Raw genomic sequence first — 22,452 nt, forward strand, 5'->3', positions numbered from 1 at the left:
AAAAGCATTTTGTAATAACTATAGATAATATTGTTATGCATCTACATAAATTGGCGGAGCTTTGGACATATCAATGTCCATTCTTCGGAAACAATATTCAAAGTATCCTTCCCACTAACTCTCTACCAAACTGAGGAACAGTATTAGAGGAGGCTGCGGTTTATAACTGCGCGAGGTCGTCTGACACAGAACTACTAATTATTAATTAATCAGCTTTTGAATAATTGCAATATTACATTAGTAAATTCCATCTGTAGATACTAACATAGAGAAATAATAGCGTAAGTAGATATCCCATGGTATAGGGCGTTTATGTCGCAACTTTTACTGTTATCTCAAGCCGATTACTGTCTATTATTGTCAATTTGTACTGTTTTGTTGGGGTGAGAGTGCATGAACGGCACAGTATTGATTGATTGATTGATTGAGTACTTTATTTATGTAGATTACAATATATACTGGCTTATACACTTATATACAATAGCTTACAATACAGCAAAGTTATAGATGAATTTACATAATATAGACTAAGAAAATAACTATTGAACTGTATATGATATGAAAAAGCAATTTGTAATATAATAACTATAGATAATAATTATATTGCTATGCATCTACATAAATTGGCGGAGCTTTGGACATATCAATGTCCATTCTTCGGAAAGAATATTAAAAATATCCTCCCCACTAACTCTCTACCAAAGTATGAGAGACTACCAGCGTCACACAGCTTCAAGGGAAAGAACTACGTGAACTATCGGCTTGAGATAACAGTAAAAGTTGCGACATAAACGCCCTATACCATGGGATATCTACTTATGCTATCGTTTCTCTATGATACTAATTTGTGATCTTTTTTATAGGAGGCGGTAGTGAAGGAGGAGAACCCACCACTCCCCTCCCTTCAGTTGTAGAGGAGGAGACGGTAGCAGGGGGTGATGAGGATGAGGCGGAAGAGGAGGAGAAGAAACCAGGGGGCCCAGGGGGTCACAGTCCCGCCCAGGGAGGCACAGACAACGATATGCTGAGTGCGCCTCCTTCACCAACTCTATCAATGGTCACCAAACATAGTAACGGCACACTGAATCTCTGGCAGTTGACTTTTGCTGATAAGACCAAGTTCTCTCAGGTAACTAGAGTTTGCAAGTTTTGTATCAAATTATGGTGAAAAAGATCAAAAACTTGAATAGTGAAATAATACATCATTCAAAGAGAATTCAATGCTCTACAAACCTACGATAAGCAGAAGTTTTTATGATGCATTGTTGCAGTGTTATAAGCCCTTAAAGAGCAAAACATTGGATAAAAACCTGTTATTTTAACAATATTACACACCTTCAAGAGCGAATATCTCGAGAACTGTTGGGGATATCACAAAATTCCACTGAACAAAAAGTATAGAGATTTTATCAAGCTTCATTTTTGAATAGTTAGTTATGTCGGTTGAACGCATTGTTCTCAAGATATGAGTGTGGAAGCAACACGCTGAAAAATTCAACTTTTAAACCGCCCTCATCCCCTTAGCACATGAGTTAGGAATGGGGACTTTTGATATGTTCTCCTCCTAACTAGTCTCAACAAAGCTGCAAAATTGAAAAATTTTGTTTGAAACATTCCCTCCAAATTCCTTTGTCTATTGTTGCATAGATTGAGATTTCACACTCAACACTAAAGCTGCTGCAAAAGGTGTAAAGAAATTCGCAAAAGTGTGAAATTATACATCAAATTGAAGAGAATTCAATGCTGTATAAGCTAATAATCAACATGGATTTTTCCCATCGATTTTTAAAAAGTTATAATAGCAAAAATAGGAAAAAATGGGTGGTAAACGTTTTTTTTTCAAAAATGTCACTTTTAAGATCGGATATCTCGAAAAATAGAGGAGATATAAAAAAGTTGTAGAATAGTTATTTGTGCAACTAGTGTGCAAAGTGACAGTTTGCTGCACCGAAAGAAACGTTTACGGCTCGGGCGGAATGGCTTCTTGAGTGCAGCAGAGGAACTTTGCTCACGTATTTCACATTAAGTTTTTCCTACAGTTACCATTGAATATGAAAAGTGGGTAATTATGGATAAAATGATGGCTGAAATCCATCAAATGTTTGTGTGTGTGATGCTGTTATTAATAACAACCTTAATTCATTTAAAAATTAATAATCCAATTGAAGTTGAAAATTCTCAGCCAAAGTTCTCATTTTTATTCATTCAACAATCAGAAAAAATACATATAGAACAAAAAATTCGCATTCAAAATACACGACAACAACTGATTGGGATGGCTGCAAGATGGCTGAACCGACAAGCGCGCGACCTAGCGGGAAGAATCATACCTAAGTTTGTTTCATCCAGCTAAAAAGTACTGAAACAGGATTCAGAAATTTAGACTTTTGCTCAAATTACCGAGAAAAATGCTCAAAGTAAACTGAAAAGTATTTATAAAATAACATAGACAACAGAGAATATTTATTGTAGTATTCTTATGTTTTTTTATTTATATGGATATCGAACGGTAATCATTTAACCTCAATATTATAATTTTATAATGTATATTTGCTACTTTTCTCATTTCTTGGAGTTGAAATAATAATTATCAATAGAAAAGAACTATTATTTATTATTAAATGATGAGAATTTGTAAACGATGATTATTTAATTATGATTTAGATGAACATTATTCTTGTTTTGGATTTCTAGATTGGGATTTTATCATAAATGTAGGTAGCCATTGAAATGATTCTTATCTAAATCTAACCACAGTCATTTTTACCAACTTAATTTTTGTTTTCGTGCACTAATCCTCCATATAACCCACCAACTATTTTGTGTTGCCATGTTGCAAATCTGGAGTGCAGAAAAATTTTTTCCCGCACTAGAGCGGAAAAGTGAATCTTTGCGTTCTGTAATCAGTGCAGGAATCGTCACTTTTCAAGGTAACTGTAGGAAAAGAATATTATAGGAAATTATGTAAGCTTTAATTTGTTATAACCACCTCGCTGGGTTGGAGCTCAGAATGAAGAGTGAATCAATGTCCTTCTTTTGTATCCTCATCATTTTCCATGTAGAATCAACCGCTTTGACGAAACTTGAGTTGATTGGAACCACCTCTACTTCCTGAGATCACAAGACTTGAACTATCATAACTCCCTCGTTTGTTGATCGATTTCGCTGGGTTGGAGCTCTGATTGAATAGTGAATCAATGTCCTTCTTCTTCATCTTCATCTTTTTTCATGGTGTTGTGTATCAAGTTTAGATGATACTGTATCATATTGTGGTGATACTGTATCATTTATGATACCATAGAGCAAATATACCATAAGAAGATATGCCATGGTTTGTAGAATTCATTCAAAGTTTGAATTTTTGTATCAAATTATAGTGTTGTGTATCAAGTTGAGATGATACTGTATTATATTGTGTTGATACTGTATCATTTGTGGTGATATGCCATGGTGTTGGACCGTTATGTTGCAAATGTGAGTGTTAACTGAAGCCGATAGTCCTAGTAGTTGTTTTTGGTGAAGCTATGTGACGCTGGTAGTCTCTCATACTGTGCCCTTCTTACACTCTTACACTCCCAACAACACACTAATAATAGACAGTGTATAGGGAGTCTATGTTGCAAATGTGAGTGTTAACTGAAGCCGATAGTCCTAGTAGTTGTTTTTGGTGAAGCTATGTGACGCTGGTAGTCTCTCATACTGTGCCCTTCTTACACTCTTACACTCCCAACAACACACTAATAATAGACAGTGTATAGGGTGTCTATGTTGCAAATGTGAGTGTTAACTGAAGCCGATAGTCCTAGTAGTTGTTTTTGGTGAAGCTATGTGACGCTGGTAGTCTCTCATACTGTGCCCTTCTTACACTCTTACACTCCAACAACACACTAATAATAGACAGTGTATAGGGTGTCTATGTTGCAAATGTGAGTGTTAACTGAAGCCGATAGTCCTAGTAGTTGTTTTTGGTGAAGCTATGTGACGCTGGTAGTCTCTCATACTGTGCCCTTCTTACACTCTTACACTCCCAACAACACACTAATAATAGACAGTGTATAGGGTGTCTATGTTGCAAATGTGAGTGTTAACTGAAGCCGATAGTCCTAGTAGTTGTTTTTGGTGAAGCTATGTGACGCTGGTAGTCTCTCATACTGTGCCCTTCTTACACTCTTACACTCCCACAACGGTAATTATGGATAAAATGATGGCTGAAATCCATCAAATGTTTGTGTGTGTGATGCTGTTATTAATAACAACCTTAATTCATTTAAAAATTAATAATCCAATTGAAGTTGAAAATTCTCAGCCAAAGTTCTCATTTTTATTCATTCAACAATCAGAAAAAATACATATAGAACAAAAAATTCGCATTCAAAATACACGACAACAACTGATTGGGATGGCTGCAAGATGGCTGAACCGACAAGCGCGCGACCTAGCGGGAAGAATCATACCTAAGTTTGTTTCATCCAGCTAAAAAGTACTGAAACAGGATTCAGAAATTTAGACTTTTGCTCAAATTACCGAGAAAAATGCTCAAAGTAAACTGAAAAGTATTTATAAAATAACATAGACAACAGAGAATATTTATTGTAGTATTCTTATGTTTTTTTATTTATATGGATATCGAACGGTAATCATTTAACCTCAATATTATAATTTTATAATGTATATTTGCTACTTTTCTCATTTCTTGGAGTTGAAATAATAATTATCAATAGAAAAGAACTATTATTTATTATTAAATGATGAGAATTTGTAAACGATGATTATTTAATTATGATTTAGATGAACATTATTCTTGTTTTGGATTTCTAGATTGGGATTTTATCATAAATGTAGGGTAGCCATTGAAATGATTCCTTATCTAAATCTAACCACAGTCATTTTTACCAACTTAATTTTTGTTTTCGTGCACTAATCCTCCATATAACCCACCAACTATTTTGTGTTGCCATGTTGCAAATCTGGAGTGCAGAAAAATTTTTTCCCGCACTAGAGCGGAAAAGTGAATCTTTGCGTTCTGTAATCAGTGCAGGAATCGTCACTTTTCAAGGTAACTGTAGGAAAAGAATATTATAGGAAATTATGTAAGCTTTAATTTGTTATAACCACCTCGCTGGGTTGGAGCTCAGAATGAAGAGTGAATCAATGTCCTTCTTTTGTATCCTCATCATTTTCCATGTAGAATCAACCGCTTTGACGAAACTTGAGTTGATTGGAACCACCTCTACTTCCTGAGATCACAAGACTTGAACTATCATAACTCCCTCGTTTGTTGATCGATTTCGCTGGGTTGGAGCTCTGATTGAATAGTGAATCAATGTCCTTCTTCTTCATCTTCATCTTTTTTCATGGTGTTGTGTATCAAGTTTAGATGATACTGTATCATATTGTGGTGATACTGTATCATTTATGATACCATAGAGCAAATATACCATAAGAAGATATGCCATGGTTTGTAGAATTCATTCAAAGTTTGAATTTTTGTATCAAATTTTAGTGTTGTGTATCAAGTTGAGATGATACTGTATCATATTGTGGTGATACTGTATCATTTGTGGTGATATGCCATGGTGTTGGACCGTTATGTTGCAAATGTGAGTGTTAACTGAAGCCGATAGTCCTAGTAGTTGTTTTTGGTGAAGCTATGTGACGCTGGTAGTCTCTCATACTGTGCCCTTCTTACACTCTTACACTCCCAACAACACACTAATAATAGACAGTGTATAGGGTGTCTATGTTGCAAATGTGAGTGTTAACTGAAGCCGATAGTCCTAGTAGTTGTTTTTGGTGAAGCTATGTGACGCTGGTAGTCTCTCATACTGTGCCCTTCTTACACTCCCAACAACACACTAATAATAGACAGTGTATAGGGTGTCTATGTTGCAAATGCGAGTGTCAACTGAAGCCGATAGTCCTAGTAGTTGTTTTTGGTGAAGCTATGTGACGCTGGTAGTCTCTCATACTGTGCCCTTCTTACACTCTTACACTCCCAACAACACAGTTGGCAAAAGTACGATCATATGCTCATAGTGAATGTTTTTGTGATTTTTCTGGCTTCAAATTTATCAAGTTTTTTAATATTTTTCAATTTATTAATGCATTTTCAAGTGTAGCCTAATAATAATTTGTTTCATCTTTCTGATAAACCGAGATACAAAATTTTTAGTATAATGTATATTTGGACTGTAAATTTTTGTGATCTTTATAAAAGTGTTTTGATAACCTCATTTGGACTATTTTTATCAAAATTAGGGAGAGGAACAGTTTTGGGTTTATCCTGTTGATTCTCTCCTAATCAATTTGATGTTGTGATTAAGGAATGTAATAAATGTAATAACACACTAATAATAGACAGTAGTCGACAGTAATCGGAGAAATTTGCAAATTAACGGTCCTTCACCATGGGATATCTTCTGATACTACAATTTCTCTATGATTCAAATCTATTTGTATGATTAACTCAAATAATTGCATTTCATTTTTAATTATAGGAAATAACTAGTAGCCTTCTAATATTTTCAACTAAACACTAGACATTTCCAACTAACTTTGTTTAAAAATTCATGTCATTCTCAAGTGCCCTGTCTCAAATGAATTATTGTTCTGTATTATCATTTCATGTTTTTAAATTACCATTGATTTGGTAATAAATCCTATTATTTATTTATAGAATATTTTGTCGCTAATGTGTTTTTGTTAACTTATGTCGTGTTGTGCTAAGAATTTTTAGAAATGCTACTTTGATATAGATAATTATTAGACTATCAGTTATTGACCGAGCGAAATGAGGTCTAAGATTCAAGACGAATGTTCAAATGTTTAAATGTTTATATGTTGCGCATTCACGGCGAAACGCGGTGATAGATTTTCATGAAATTTGATAGGTATGTTCCTTTTAAAATTGCGCGTCGACGTATATACAAGGTTTTTGGAAATTTTGCATTTCAAGGATAATATAAAAGAAAAAAGGAGCCTCCTTCATACGCCAATCAATATTGGGGTAAAAATCAGACTATAGAATTATTCATCATAAATCAGCTGTCTAGTGGACTATAATACTACCAGTTAAAAAACATGGAACATCTTGAAAATGTATCTTTCCATCAACGTTGTAGACAGTTGCAGCCAGACCTGATAACAGCGCTCACACTCACATTCCGGGACGACACGTCTCGGTACGATAGAACAAAAAGCTCTATGTTTATTTAGGATTTTTTCTAGACATTTTAAATTGATAAATTATTTACTAGTAGTATTGTGAACAGTAGACCTCACGCAGTATTCTCATCCACAAGTACCTGATTGAAACAGGAAACGATATAGGACAGAAAGCTCTATGTTTATTTAGGATTTTTCTAGACATTTTAAATATTGATGAATTATTTATTAATTTTTGAGATAACATAACAACAGGTCAATGTAACTCACTGAGCGCGAGGTCTACTGTTCACAGAATTACTAGTTTAAACGTGGACTACGACTAGGCCCCGTTTCGGAAATTTTCTGAATCCAGCTGTTTAAATTCTAGAACTTAGCTAAATCCCGAGCTCCAAAACCGGCCCTTTTTCATTTTTTTTATCATTTTACAAAGTCGACTTTCTAGAAGTATTTTAAGCCTAGGTTATGATGATGGGATGAATGATAATACAATGAAGGTAGAGTTATGAATGAATAAAAATTAAAAATACTACTTTGATACAGATAATTATTTTTCCTACAGTTACGTTGAAAAGTGGCCATTGCTGCACTGATTACAGAACGCAAAGAATCACTTTTCCGCTCTAGTGCGGGAAAAATTTTTTCTGCACTCCAGATTTGCAACATGGCAACGCAAAATACTTAGTAGGTTATATGGAGCAACAGTGCAGCAAAATCAAAATGAAGTTGGTAACAGTGACTGCTGTGGCTGCTATAGTGAGCAGAGGTGCAACCAAGCACAACGCGCTAATTATTATTCATTATATATTATAACCAAGGACAACGAGGACTTTAGGATTTTAGGATTAAGGTTTTTATCAATAATAAAATTACACAGAAAAACATTTGATGGATTTCAGGCAATTTTACCCATAATTACCCACTTTTCATATTCAATGGTAACTGTAGGAAAAACTTAATGTGAAATACGTGCGCAAAGTTCCTCTGCTGCACTCAAGAAACCATTCCGCCCTCGCCTACGGCTCGGGCGTAAACGTTTCTTTCGGTGCAGCAAACTGACACTTTGCGCACTAGTTGCACAAATAACTAAATCAGTTGTTAATAATGGTATTTTTGTCGTGTTGTGCTATTCAGGTGCTAAGCATAGGCCACGCATCGCGCGCCTCTGGTCACAGATTCCGAGTCAACGACATAACCTGTCATCCAGTGTTGCCGCTTCTACTCAGCACCTCCCACCACAATCTGCCAGAAAGCAGCTCTGGCCAATCACAGCCTTCTCCCACTCAGCCTATCTCGCCCACTGGCCAATTGGGACAGGTTAGTCTCAAAATTCATCGATTCTTTATTCTAATCAATGTTCAATATCAATAAGTTTTTTATTAATATCGATCAATTTCAATATATCGATTAATTAATATCGATCAATTTCAATATATCGATTAATTAATATCGATCAATTTCAATATATCGATTAATTAATATCGATCAATTTCAATATATCGATTAATTTATATCTTGACCTTATTCTTTTTTGAAACTTTTATTTGTAAAAATCTGGGAGAAGACAGTTTTGGGCTATGCCTGTTGTCTACTCCCAATCATATTATATTTATTATAATTATGATCTGTAATGCCAATGGAATAAATAAATATAGTTATTTGTGCAACTAGTGCGCAAAGTGGCAGTTTGCTGCACCGAAAGAAACGTTTACGCCCGAGCCGTAGGCGAGGGCGGAATGGTTTGTTGAGTGCAGCAGAGGAACTTTGCGCACGTATTTCACATTAAGTTTTTCCTACAGTTACCATTGAATATGAAAAGTGGGTAATTATGGGTAAAATTGCCTGAAATGCATCAAATGTTTTTCTGTGTAATTTTATTATTGATAAAAACCTTAATCCTAAAATCCTAAAGTCCTCGTTGTCCTTGGTTATAATATATAATGAATAATAATTAGCGCGTTGTGCTTGGTTGCACCTCTGCTCACTATAGCAGCCACAGCAGTCACTGTTACCAACTTCATTTTGATTTTGCTGCACTGTTGCTCCATATAACCTACTAAGTATTTTGCGTTGCCATGTTGCAAATCTGGAGTGCAGAAAAATTTTTCCCGCACTAGAGCGGAAAAGTGATTCTTTGCGTTCTGTAATCAGTGCAGCAATGGCCACTTTTCAACGTAACTGTAGGAAAAATAAATTTCGATAGCCTATATCGATCAATTTCGCAAGTATTTGAAGATTCTCAAATATTTGTAAAGAATTTGAAGGAATATTTTGTGAAACTATAGTTATTAGTTATACTCTTCACAAGAGTTTGATGTTAATCTTTGACTATTCAAGTTGACAATTTGTTTTTTTCTTTTTTAGTCTTCGCATAGGCTAGCCTAGATTTAACATTAACACTATTCAAATGTATTTTCCTACAGTTACGTTGAAAAGTGGCCGTTGCTGCACTGATTACAGAACGCAAAGAATCACTTTTCCGCTCTAGTGCGGCAAAAATTTTTCCTGCACTCCAGATTTGCAACATGGCAATGCAAAATAGTTAGTAGGTTATTTGGAGCACCAGTGCAGCAAAATCAAAATTAAGTTGGTAACTGTGACTGTGGTGCACGTTATAAGAATATTGAGGTGGTGGACAACAGTGGATGACAGCCACAGCACAGTGCCACCACAGCACACACCACACAGCCGCCCCGCCATTCAAACACACATACTACATTCTATTCTATTTACTAGCCGTCAGGCTCGCTTCGCTCGCCTTATCCGTCTAGCCAGGGGGCTCCGCCCCCTGGACCCCCGACTGGATCGTTCTAGAATGAGATCAGCAGGCTCGCTCCGCTCGCCTGCATTTTTCATTTGAGCATTTTTATCATATGTTAGGACGATCCAGTCGGGGGTCCAGACTAAACGTCTGGCTAAACGGATATGGCGAGCGAAGCGAGCCTGACGGCTAGTAATATAATATTCCCAGGATTGAAGTAGCAGTGCCCAATCAATTTTTCCGCAATAAATGCATTTAAATCTTCAACTTGGTGCCAACCTAACAAAGTCAACTCAACTTAATGCCAACCTGACAAAATTATCAATTTAGTTGCCAGTTAACAACTGTTTCGAAGAGGTACTCTATCTAGATTATAGTTCTATAGTAACATATCATATGGAAATTTCAATTATAATTAAGAGATAGGGAGAAGAAGAATATACATGCTAAAAGACGAACTTTAAACCCTTAAAAACAACCCTTAGAGTTAAAATATTGCCAAAAGATTTCTTAGTGCGCCTCTAAAGGGCCAACTGAACATACCTATCAAATTTGAACGTTTTTGGTCCGGTAGATTTTTAGTTATGCGAGTGAGTGAGTCAGTCAGTCAGTCAGTGAGTGCCATTTCGCTTTTATATATATAGATTAATAATAAAATTACACAGATATACATTTGATGGATTTCATGGAATTTTACCCATAATTACCCACTTTTCATATTCAATGGTAACTGTAGGATAAACTTAATGTGAAATACGTGCGCAAAGTTCGTTTGCTGCACTCAAGAAACCATTCCTTACTCGCCTACGGCTCGGGCGTAAACGTTTCTTTTGGTCCAGCAAACTGTCACTTTGCGCACTAGTTGCACAAATAACTATTGTACATGTCCTGGAATAAAGAATTTTGTCTTTCTGTGTAGTTGAGAAGTTGATACTGTGGTAGATTATTCATATTAAATAACAATACTAAGAAATTGTCAAAAACCACAGATTATAATCTCCGTTTATCAGAGATTGACAATGGTGTAACAACTGAAACCGGTCTTTCTAAGTATCAATTAATCTGTGGTTCTTGGCAAGTTCTTAGTATTTTTATTTAATTGACCGAGCGAAGTGAGGTCTAAGATTCCAAGTCGACGGTTTGGCATTTCTCTTAATGTTTAAATGTTCATATGTTGCGCATTTACGGTGAAACGCAGTAATAGATTTCCATGAAATTTGACAGGTATGTTCCTTTTTTAATTGCGCGTCGACGTATATACAAGGTTTTTGGAAATTTTCATTTCAAGGATAATATAAAAGGAAAAAGGAGCCTCCTTCATACGCCAATATTAGAGTAAAAATCAGACTATAGAATTATTCATCATAAATCAGCTGACAAGTGATTACACAGATGTGTGGAGAAGCCAGTCTATTGCTGTATTGCTCTATGACATTATAGAGGTATGCATTTTTAAGCTGGGTTTACACCAAAGTTATTAACATAATGGTTATAACTTAATCCTTATAGATTCTATTAGATTGAACGGAAGTTGACAAACACATATGTTCATCATGTGTATGGTAAGTTATATTAAATCTTATATAATCTAAATGGATTGAGTTATCAACATTTTTTAAATAAATTTGGTCTAATCGCAGCTTTAAGGTCTTTGGTTTCATTATTTTGTTTTGCAATCATGGTATTATTATGCGTGTCCATCAGTATCAATATTCTCACATTCGAAAAAACTAATTTAATAGGTGAATAAAAATAAACAAATGAACTAAATAATGCTGGAGAAATTTCAATATTTTTGATTCTAAAAAAATAATAAATTTTCATCAGATAGAAAGATCATCACGGAACTGGATGAATTATATCATATGGAATACAAATTCAAACGTGAACTGAGTTTGTTAACATTTAAAACAGTTGACATCTGGTACTTGTGGATGAGAATACTGCGTGAAGTCTACTGTTCACAGAACTACTAGTATAAAAGGAAAAAGGAGCCTCCTTCATACGCCAATATCAGAGTAAAAATCAGACTATAGAATTATTCATCATAAATCAGCTGACAAGTGATTACACAGATGTGTGGAGAAGCCAGTCTATTGCTGTATTTCCATAAGGTCTATAGTTTCAATCAGGTACTTGTGGATGAGAATACTGTGCTCTCAGAATAGTATCATCATGGATTGTTGACATGCCAGCAATGATAACTTGGACATTTTTATTATGAGTAGAAATAATAATATGGAACTCTATTATTGGTTTTGTTGTGTGAAAAACTGTCTCTGTTTATTTATGTGGAACATTTTCAGGAACTTTGTAATCGTACACTGTATGAAGCAATAAATAAATTCATTCATTCATTCATAAGGTCTATAGTTTCAATCAGCTACTTGTGGATGAGAATACTGCGTGAGGTCTACTGTTCACAGAACTACTAGTTTAAATAATTTCAATGATGAGATTTTTTCAATTTTCCAACTGATTGTTAATTTGTGTTTGACAGTCTGTGGACCCGACCGGGTTCTGCAGCGAGCTGATCCTATGGCGTGTGGACGCAGTGGGTCCCCTGTCGAAATCCGGCGGAGTCAGCGAATTGGCTCGTATCAATTCCCCCCACCTGTCTGCCTTCTCCAATGTGGCCTGGATACCGACCCTTCTTCCCTCCACCACTCTGGGTCAACTCTCCAATTCACCCAGTGCTTGTTTTGTGGCTTCTGACGGCGAGAGTCTTAGGGTAGGTATCGAATTAGCTCATACAATATTAAATTATTATCAAACCAAAATCCCAATTAAATTTATTCATTTATAATTTTTTCCTACAGTTACGTTGAAAAGTGGCCATTGCTGCACTGATTACAGAACGCAAAGAATCACTTTTCCGCTCTAGTGCGGGAAAAATTTTTCTGCACTCCAGATTTGCAACATGGCAACGCAAAATACTTAGTAGGTTATATGGAGCAACAGTGCAGCAAAATCAAAATGAAGTTGGTAACAGTGACTGCTGTGGCTGCTATAGTGAGCAGAGGTGCAACCAAGCACAACGCGCTAATTATTATTCATTATATATTATAACCAAGGACAACGAGGACTTTAGGATTTTAGGATTAAGGTTTTTATCAATAATAAAATTACACAGAAAAACATTTGATGGATTTCAGGCAATTTTACCCATAATTACCCACTTTTCATATTCAATGGTAACTGTAGGAAAAACTTAATGTGAAATACGTGCGCAAAGTTCCTCTGCTGCACTCAACAAACCATTCCTTACTCGCCTACGGCTCGGGCGTAAACGTTTCTTTCGGTGCAGCAAACTGTCACTTTGCGCACTAGTTGCACAAATAACTATTACAAAGTAGCACCATAGAGAAACAATGGCATGAGTAGATATCCGATGGTATAGGGTGTTTATGTCGCAACTTTTACTGTTATATCAAGCTGATAGTTCACGTAGTTCTTTCCTGTGAAGCTGTGTAACGCTGGTAGTCTCTCATATTGTGCCGTTCATACACTCTTACCCGGTCAAAACAGTAAAAATCGACAGTAATCGGCTTGAGATAACAGTAAAAGTTGCGACATAAACGCCCTATACCATGGGATATCTACTCATGCTATTGTTTCTCTATGACATAACCTTCAGATTATGGTTATGTTTAATTAAAATTATCTGTTCAATTTTAAAGGATCTGTTGTATTTTTTATTTCAAAGGTTATAGGTTAGGTTTCTGCATTTAAATATCCAATGTGATGCCATAGAGAAAAGACAGCATGAGAAGATATGCCATGGTTTGTAGAATTCATTCAAAGTTTGGGAGTTTTGTATTAAATTATGGTGTTGTGTATCAAGTTGAGATGATACTGTATCATATTGTGGTGATACTGTATCATTTAAGGTTATAGGTTAGGTTTCTGCATTTAAATATCCAATGTGATGCCATAGAGAAAAGATAGCATGAGAAGATATGCCATGGTTTGTAGACATGCCAGCAATGATAACTTGGACATTTTTATTATGAGTAGAAATAATAATATGGAACTCTATTATTGGTTTTGTTGTGTGAAAAACTGTCTCTGTTTATTTATGTGGAACATTTTCAGGAACTTTGTAATCGTACACTGTATGAAGCAATAAATAAATTCATTCATTCATTCATAAGGTCTATAGTTTCAATCAGCTACTTGTGGATGAGAATACTGCGTGAGGTCTACTGTTCACAGAACTACTAGTTTAAATAATTTCAATGATGAGATTTTTTCAATTTTCCAACTGATTGTTAATTTGTGTTTGACAGTCTGTGGACCCGACCGGGTTCTGCAGCGAGCTGATCCTATGGCGTGTGGACGCAGTGGGTCCCCTGTCGAAATCCGGCGGAGTCAGCGAATTGGCTCGTATCAATTCCCCCCACCTGTCTGCCTTCTCCAATGTGGCCTGGATACCGACCCTTCTTCCCTCCACCACTCTGGGTCAACTCTCCAATTCACCCAGTGCTTGTTTTGTGGCTTCTGACGGCGAGAGTCTTAGGGTAGGTATCGAATTAGCTCATACAATATTAAATTATTATCAAACCAAAATCCCAATTAAATTATTCATTTATAATTTTTTCCTACAGTTACGTTGAAAAGTGGCCATTGCTGCACTGATTACAGAACGCAAAGAATCACTTTTCCGCTCTAGTGCGGGAAAAATTTTTCTGCACTCCAGATTTGCAACATGGCAACGCAAAATACTTAGTAGGTTATATGGAGCAACAGTGCAGCAAAATCAAAATGAAGTTGGTAACAGTGACTGCTGTGGCTGCTATAGTGAGCAGAGGTGCAACCAAGCACAACGCGCTAATTATTATTCATTATATATTATAACCAAGGACAACGAGGACTTTAGGATTTTAGGATTAAGGTTTTTATCAATAATAAAATTACACAGAAAAACATTTGATGGATTTCAGGCAATTTTACCCATAATTACCCACTTTTCATATTCAATGGTAACTGTAGGAAAAACTTAATGTGAAATACGTGCGCAAAGTTCCTCTGCTGCACTCAACAAACCATTCCTTACTCGCCTACGGCTCGGGCGTAAACGTTTCTTTCGGTGCAGCAAACTGTCACTTTGCGCACTAGTTGCACAAATAACTATTACAAAGTAGCACCATAGAGAAACAATGGCATGAGTAGATATCCGATGGTATAGGGTGTTTATGTCGCAACTTTTACTGTTATATCAAGCTGATAGTTCACGTAGTTCTTTCCTGTGAAGCTGTGTAACGCTGGTAGTCTCTCATATTGTGCCGTTCATACACTCTTACCCGGTCAAAACAGTAAAAATCGACAGTAATCGGCTTGAGATAACAGTAAAAGTTGCGACATAAACGCCCTATACCATGGGATATCTACTCATGCTATTGTTTCTCTATGACATAACCTTCAGATTATGGTTATGTTAATTAAAATTATCTGTTCAATTTTAAAGGATCTGTTGTATTTTTTATTTCAAAGGTTATAGGTTAGGTTTCTGCATTTAATATCCAATGTGATGCCATAGAGAAAAGACAGCATGAGAAGATATGCCATGGTTTGTAGAATTCATTCAAAGTTTGGGAGTTTTGTATTAAATTATGGTGTTGTGTATCAAGTTGAGATGATACTGTATCATATTGTGGTGATACTGTATCATTTAAGGTTATAGGTTAGGTTTCTGCATTTAAATATCCAATGTGATGCCATAGAGAAAAGATAGCATGAGAAGATATGCCATGGTTTGTAGAATTCATTCAAAGTTTGGGAGTTTTGTATCAAATTATGGTGTTGTGTATCAAGTTGAGATGATACTGTATCATATTGTGGTGATACTGTATCATTTATGGTGATGCCGTAGAGAAAAGACAGCATGAGAAGATGAGCCATGGTTTGTAGAATTCATTCAAAGTTTGGGAGTTTTGTATCAAATTATGGTGTTGTGTATCAAGTTTAGATGATACTGTATCATATTGTGGTGATACTGTATCATTTATGGTGATGCCATAGAGAAAAGACAGCATGAGACCATGGTTTGTAGAATTCATTCAAAGTTTGGGAGTTTTGTATCAAATTATGGTGTTGTGTATCAAGTTGAGATGATACTGTATCATATTGTGGTGATACTGTATCATTTATGGTGATGCCATAGAGAAAAGACAGCATGAGAAGATGAGCCATGGTTTGTAGAATTCATTCAAAGTTTGGGAGTTTTGTATCAAATTATGGTGTTGTGTATCAAGTTTAGATGATACTGTATCATATTGTGGTGATACTGTATCATTTATGGTGATGCCATAGAGAAAAGACAGCATGAGAAGATATGCCATGGTTTGTAGAATTCATTCAAAGTTTGGGAGTTTTGTATCAAATTATGGTGTTGTGTATCAAGTTTAGATGATACTGTATCATATTGTGGTGATACTGTATCATTTAAGGTTATAGGTTAGGTTTCTGCATTTAAATATCCAATGTGATGCCATAGAGAAAAGATAGCATGAGAAGATATGCCATGGTTTGTAGAATTCATTCAAAGTTTGGGAGTTTTGTATTAAATTATGGTGTTGTGTATCAAGTTGAGATGATACTGTATCATATTGTGGTGATACTGTATCATTTAAGGTTATAGGTTAGGTTTCTGCATTTAAATATCCAATGTGATGCCATAGAGAAAAGATAGCATGAGAAGATATGCCATGGTTTGTAGAATTCATTCAAAGTTTGGGAGTTTTGTATCAAATTATGTGTTGTGTATCAAGTTTAGATGATACTGTATCATATTGTGGTGATACTGTATCATTTATGGTGATGCCATAGAGAAAAGACAGCATGAGAAGATATGCCATGGTTGTAGAATTCATTCAAAGTTTGGGAGTTTTGTATCAAATTATGGGTTGTGTATCAAGTTTAGATGATACTGTATTATATTGTGGTGATACTGTATCATTTATGGTGATGCCATAGAGAAAAGACAGCATGAGAAGATGAGCCATGGTTTCTAGAATTCATTCAAAGTTTGGGAGTTTTGTATTAAAGTATGGTGTTGTGTATCAAGTTTAGATGATACTGTATCATATTGTGGTGATACTGTATCATTTATGGTGATGCCATAGAGAAAAGACAGCATGAGAAGATATGCCATGGTTTGTAGAATTCATTCAAAGTTTGGGAGTTTTGTATCAAATTATGGTGTTGTGTATCAACTTGAGAGATAATGTTACAACCAATTTAATAATAAACTAATTGCAAACAAGAGGAAGAATGCAAAGAACCCCAGAGTCGGCGGATCATGCCAGCAGCTCAACATCATGAAAGAAGTAAGGTTAAGAAAATCCAATTTGAGAGAGTCAAGAAATAGTTATTTGTGCAACTAGTGCGCAAAGTAACAGTTTGCTGCACCGAAAGAAACGTTTACGCCCGAGCCGTAGGCTAGGGCGGAATGGCTTCTTGAGTGCAGCAGAGGAACTTTGCGCACGTATTTCACATTTAATTTTTCCTACAGTTACCATTGAATATGAGAAGTGGTTGATTGAATGATTATGGGTAAAATGATGGCTGAAATCCATCAAATGTTTGTGTGTGTGATGCTGTTATTAATAGCAACTTTAATTCATTTAAAAATTAATAATCCAATTGAAGTTGAAAATTCTCAGCCAAAGTTCTCATTTTTATTCATTCAAGAATCAGAAAAAATACAGATGGAACAAAAACTTCACATTCAAAATATACGCCAGCAGCTTGTTGGCTGAACCGAGATGCAAGATAGCTGAACACAACAAGATGGCTGAACCGACAAGCGCGCGACCTAGCGGAAAGAATCGTATCTAAGTTGTTTCATCCAGCTAAAAATATTACTAAAACACGATTCAGAAATTTAGACTTTTGCTCAAATTAACGAGAAAAATGCTCAAAGTAAACTGAAAAATATTTATAAAAATAACATAGACAACAGAGAATATTTATTGTAGTATTGTTATGTTTTTTATTATTTTTATTTATATGAATATCGAACGGTAATCATTTAACCTCAAAATTCGAATTTATAATGTATATTTGCTACTTTTCTCATTTCTTGGAGTTGATATAATAATTATCAATAGAAAAGAACTATTATTTATTATTAAATGATGAGAATTTGTAAACGATGATTATTTAATTATGATTTAGATGAACATTATTCTTGTTTTGGATTTCTAGATTGGGATTTTATCATAATGTAGGGTAGCCATTGAAATGATTCTTATTTAAATCTAACCACAGTCATTTTTACCAACTTAATTTTTGTTTTCGTGCACTAATCCTCCATATAACCCACCAACTATTTTGTGTTGACATGTTGCAAATGTGGAGTGCAGAAAAATTTTTTCCCGCACTAGAGCGGAAAAGTGATTCTTTGCGTTCTGTAATCAGTGCAGGAATCGTCACTTTTCAAGGTAACTGTAGGAAAATAATATATATTACTCGAAACAAATATGAAAATAGAGAAGAAACTAAGATAGTATTACAAAGTACAGAATTACAAAAGATTGATATAGTTTTAAATTTAGAGTTCATAAATTTAGGAAATAGCGCTACTCCTTTTATATTTCACTTTTTATCACCTTTTATATTTATGAAAAATTTCCAAGTTATTAATTTGCGAAGAGAAGAGAATGTAGAAATCTGATGATGCAGCTTACCGGAATTTAGTAGAAAAAAATGTCGTAGATACATTACTGTGTTGTGTCATCATAATTTAATATTAATAAACTTTCAAATACAGATATATAGAGACCTATGGATAATGAACGATTAATAAATAATATGAACTCAGAAATAAAATCAAGTAAAACATCCAAGGGCAACCCAGCGATTCTGTATTTCTCTTAATGTTTAAATGTTTATATGTTTTTATGTTGCGCATTTACGGCGAAACGCGGTAATAGATTTTCATGGAATTTGACAGGTATGTTCCTTTTTAAATTTCGCGTCGACGTATATACAAGGTTTTTGGAAATTTTGCATTTCAAGGATAATATAAAAGGAAAAAGGAGCCTCCTTCATACGCCAATATCACCGTAAAAAACAGACTATAGAATTATTCATCATAAATCAGCTGTCTAGTGGACTATAATACTACCCGTTCAAAAACATCGAACATCTTGAAAATGTATCTTTCCATTAACGTTAGTAGACAGTTGACTATGATACTACCCGTTAAAAAACATCGAACATCTTGAAAATTGTATCTTTCCATCAACGTTGTAGACAGTTGCAGCCAGACCTGATAGCAGCGCTCGCTCACACTCACATTCCGGGACGACACGTCACGGTACGATATAGGACAGAAAGTTCTATGTTTATTTAGGATTTTTTCCAGACATTTTTAATTGATAAATTATTTATTAATTTTTGAGAAAACATAACAACAGGTCAATGTAACTCACTGAGCGCGAGGTCTACTGGTCACAGAACTACTAGTTTCAGTAGGAAGAGAGTTATAAGCTCTTAATCCGCTATAATGTGGCCCTTCCTCTAACCTTGTGTTTTTTGTTGCGGGTACTGAAGATGAACTATCTGGTTTCTAGTGTTGTAACTATGACGGATGTGACTCTATCAATATCTTCTTGTAACTTTCCTTGGCCTACTACCATAGGTAAGGAAAGTATTGCTTTCCAAAAAAAATTAAGGTACCTTAATTTCAAGTTTTCTATACGTTTCAAGGTCCCCTGAGTCCAAAAACATGATTTTTGGGTGTTGGTCTGTGTGTGTGTGTGTGTGTGTGTGTGTGTGTGTGTGTGTGTGTGTGTGTGTGTGTGTGTGTGTATGTGTGTATGTCTGTGAACACGATAACTCCATTCATAATTAACCGATTGACTTGAAATTTGGAACTTAAGGTCCTTATACCATGAGGATCCGACAATAAGAAATTCAATAAAATCCAATTCAAGATGGCGGAAAAAATGGCAGATAATTACTAAAAAACTATGTTTTTCACGTTTTTCTCGAAAACGGCTCTAACGATTTTCTTCAAATTCATACCATGTATAGCTATTTATAAGCCCTATCAACTGACATGAGTCTCATTTCTGGGAAAATTTCAGGAGCTCCGTAATATTCTTTTGAAAAATGGCGGCTAATCACTGAAAACCATGTTTTTCACGGTTTTCTCGAAAACGGCTCTAACGATTTTCTTCAAATTTATACCATGGATAGCTATTTATAAGCCCTATCAACTGATATGAGTCTCATTTCTGGGAAATTGCAGGAGCTGCGTAATATTCTCGAGAAAAATGGCGGATAATTACTAAAAAACCAGGTTTTTCACGGTTTTCTCGAAAACGGCTCTAACGATTTTCTTCAAATTTATACCATGGATAGCTATTTATAAGCCCTATCAACTGACATGAGTCTCATTTCCAGGAAAATTGCAGGAGCTGCGTAATATTCTCGAGAAAAATGGCGAATAATTAATGAAAAACCATGTTTTTCACGATTTTCTCAAAAATTACTCGACTGATTTATTTCAAATTCATACTCTGTATAGTTATTTATCAGCTCCATCAACTGGCATGAGTCTCCTTTCTGGGAAACTAATGGGGGGTTCACCCCATCCTTGAGAAATGGACTTTGTAACCTCCTTCTCGTTCATGAGGTAGGTAGGTAGAGCAGTCTATACAAATAACACATAGTCGTAGAACAGCTGTTTTGACGACTTTTAAAAAATCATCGGATTTCACAATTTACACAAAGGAAAAAGTACTCTGAAAACACACATATACAGTAGTCTGATCGTAGTTTCAAATAATTATGTTGCCGCCAATCGTCAATATGTTATTTCTCTAAATTATTGTCGTTTAAGAATGAGGCTCACAGTTCAATGAGCAAATTAGAATTTTAAGTCTTCTGAAAGAGTTTTTACAAGATTCATAAGGCTTCATGTTGTCGACAATTGTGAAGATCTGTAGCAAAGATATGTAACATAGTACAGTACGCGTCCCATAGCTTTGCCTATCAACGGAGGTTCACTATGCTACAATACTTCCCGTTCATAAACGGGATCTGCCCCATTAGGGGCAGATTGGACTATAATACTAGCCGTTCAAAAACGGGATCTGCCCCATTAGGGGCAGATTGGACTATAATACTAGCCGTTCAAAAACGGGATCTGCCCGATCAGGACAGGCTCCTCAATCTGAAACGAGCATCTATAGCTTTCTTTGTTCGGTAGTTTTCGGCCGATGCCAGTTCGGACGAAATCGGTTCCAGTGGACGGCCGACCTAAATCAGTTTTATGATGTTGATTCCATGATGAATTTGAGTTGAATTAATGTGGATATTTGGCATATTTTACAGGTTTACCAAGCCGTGATAGATGCTCGCACCCTATTGGCCGAGGTAGCCTCTTCAGAACGACGCAGCCGATTGGCTAGGAGCGGTTCGCTGAACAGTCTCAGCAGTGACCTCAGCTCAGAGGATGCTCACCATGCAACGGGTGCTGGCAACGCTGCTTTGCAAGGAGGCAACGCGTTGCACGATCGCATCCGTATCGTATCACAGCAGTCGACTGCGCGGCCTGGGTGTGTCATACAGGTCAGTTTTATATTAAGGCTGTGCAAAGGCTAAAAATAAACTTTCTACTTGTGATATTTTTCAAAGTTTTTCGATTTGTATATCATCAAGCTATCAAAATGGAAAAGTTTTCTCAGGAAAACATTTTTTCCGATCATTACTTTTTGAGATATGAGGGCCTAAAGTTTAAATTTTTGGGAAAGAACATTTCAAGTTTGGTGAGAGATAAAACCATGAGATTTTAAGGATAGATTCTTCATGGTATTGTTGATCTAGTAAAACAGAAATTTTCTGAAAATATCGATTTTTGAGAACGATATTCAATTTACCAAAAATTACCTAAAAAAATCAACTAAAAGTTCTCTGAACTCTCTATGCCCGCCGCAAAGTAGACCCACGCTAATCCACGGAAAGCAACCGACGCCGTGGGATGTTTTGTAAACCATTGCTATAGAATTATTCATAATCAATCAGCTGACAAGTGGATTATTCATTGCATGTATTATTATCATTACACAGATGTCTGGAGAAGCCTAGCAATGGTTTACAAAACATCCCACGGCGTCGGTTGCTTTTCGTGGATTAGCGTCGGTCTACTTTGCGGCGGGCCTAAATCTACCCTAAATTTTGGTGATTTCAATTCTGCTGATGTTTACTCTGTAATAGCTTAGCATATTAATAGAAATTTGGAACATATCATGGGATAGGACTATCCCATATGTTTGTAGAATTCATTCAAAGTTTGCAAGTTTTGTATCAAATTATGGTGTTGTGTATCAAGTTGAGATGATACTGTATCATATTGTGTTGTGATACTGTGTCATTTATGGTGATATGCCATGGTGTTGGACCATTATGTTGCAAATGTAAGTATCAACTGAAGCCGATAGTCCTAGTAGTTGTTTTTTCAGTTTAAATGTTTGTCTCTTGAGAATTTAAATCACTCTAAATCCTTCACAAATTGT

The 22,452-nt window shown here is 35.6% G+C and overlaps 1 protein-coding gene across 1 annotated transcript in view; it reads left to right on the forward strand.

Annotated features, from left to right (window-relative positions):
• Nucleotides 1–22,452, forward strand: part of LOC111063758 (dmX-like protein 2) — a 478,861-nt gene that overhangs the window by 78,541 nt on the left and 377,868 nt on the right. Inside the window, exons 18-21 of the mRNA XM_039435348.1 lie at nucleotides 864–1,129; nucleotides 8,299–8,481; nucleotides 12,426–12,656; nucleotides 21,272–21,508. Of these exons, the coding sequence (XP_039291282.1) occupies nucleotides 864–1,129; nucleotides 8,299–8,481; nucleotides 12,426–12,656; nucleotides 21,272–21,508 (917 nt within the window). The remainder of the gene's footprint in view (nucleotides 1–863; nucleotides 1,130–8,298; nucleotides 8,482–12,425; nucleotides 12,657–21,271; nucleotides 21,509–22,452) is intronic.

This window comes from Nilaparvata lugens, chromosome 9 (genome assembly GCF_014356525.2).
Source record: "Nilaparvata lugens isolate BPH chromosome 9, ASM1435652v1, whole genome shotgun sequence".
NCBI classification, from domain to species: Eukaryota; Metazoa; Arthropoda; class Insecta; order Hemiptera; family Delphacidae; genus Nilaparvata; species Nilaparvata lugens.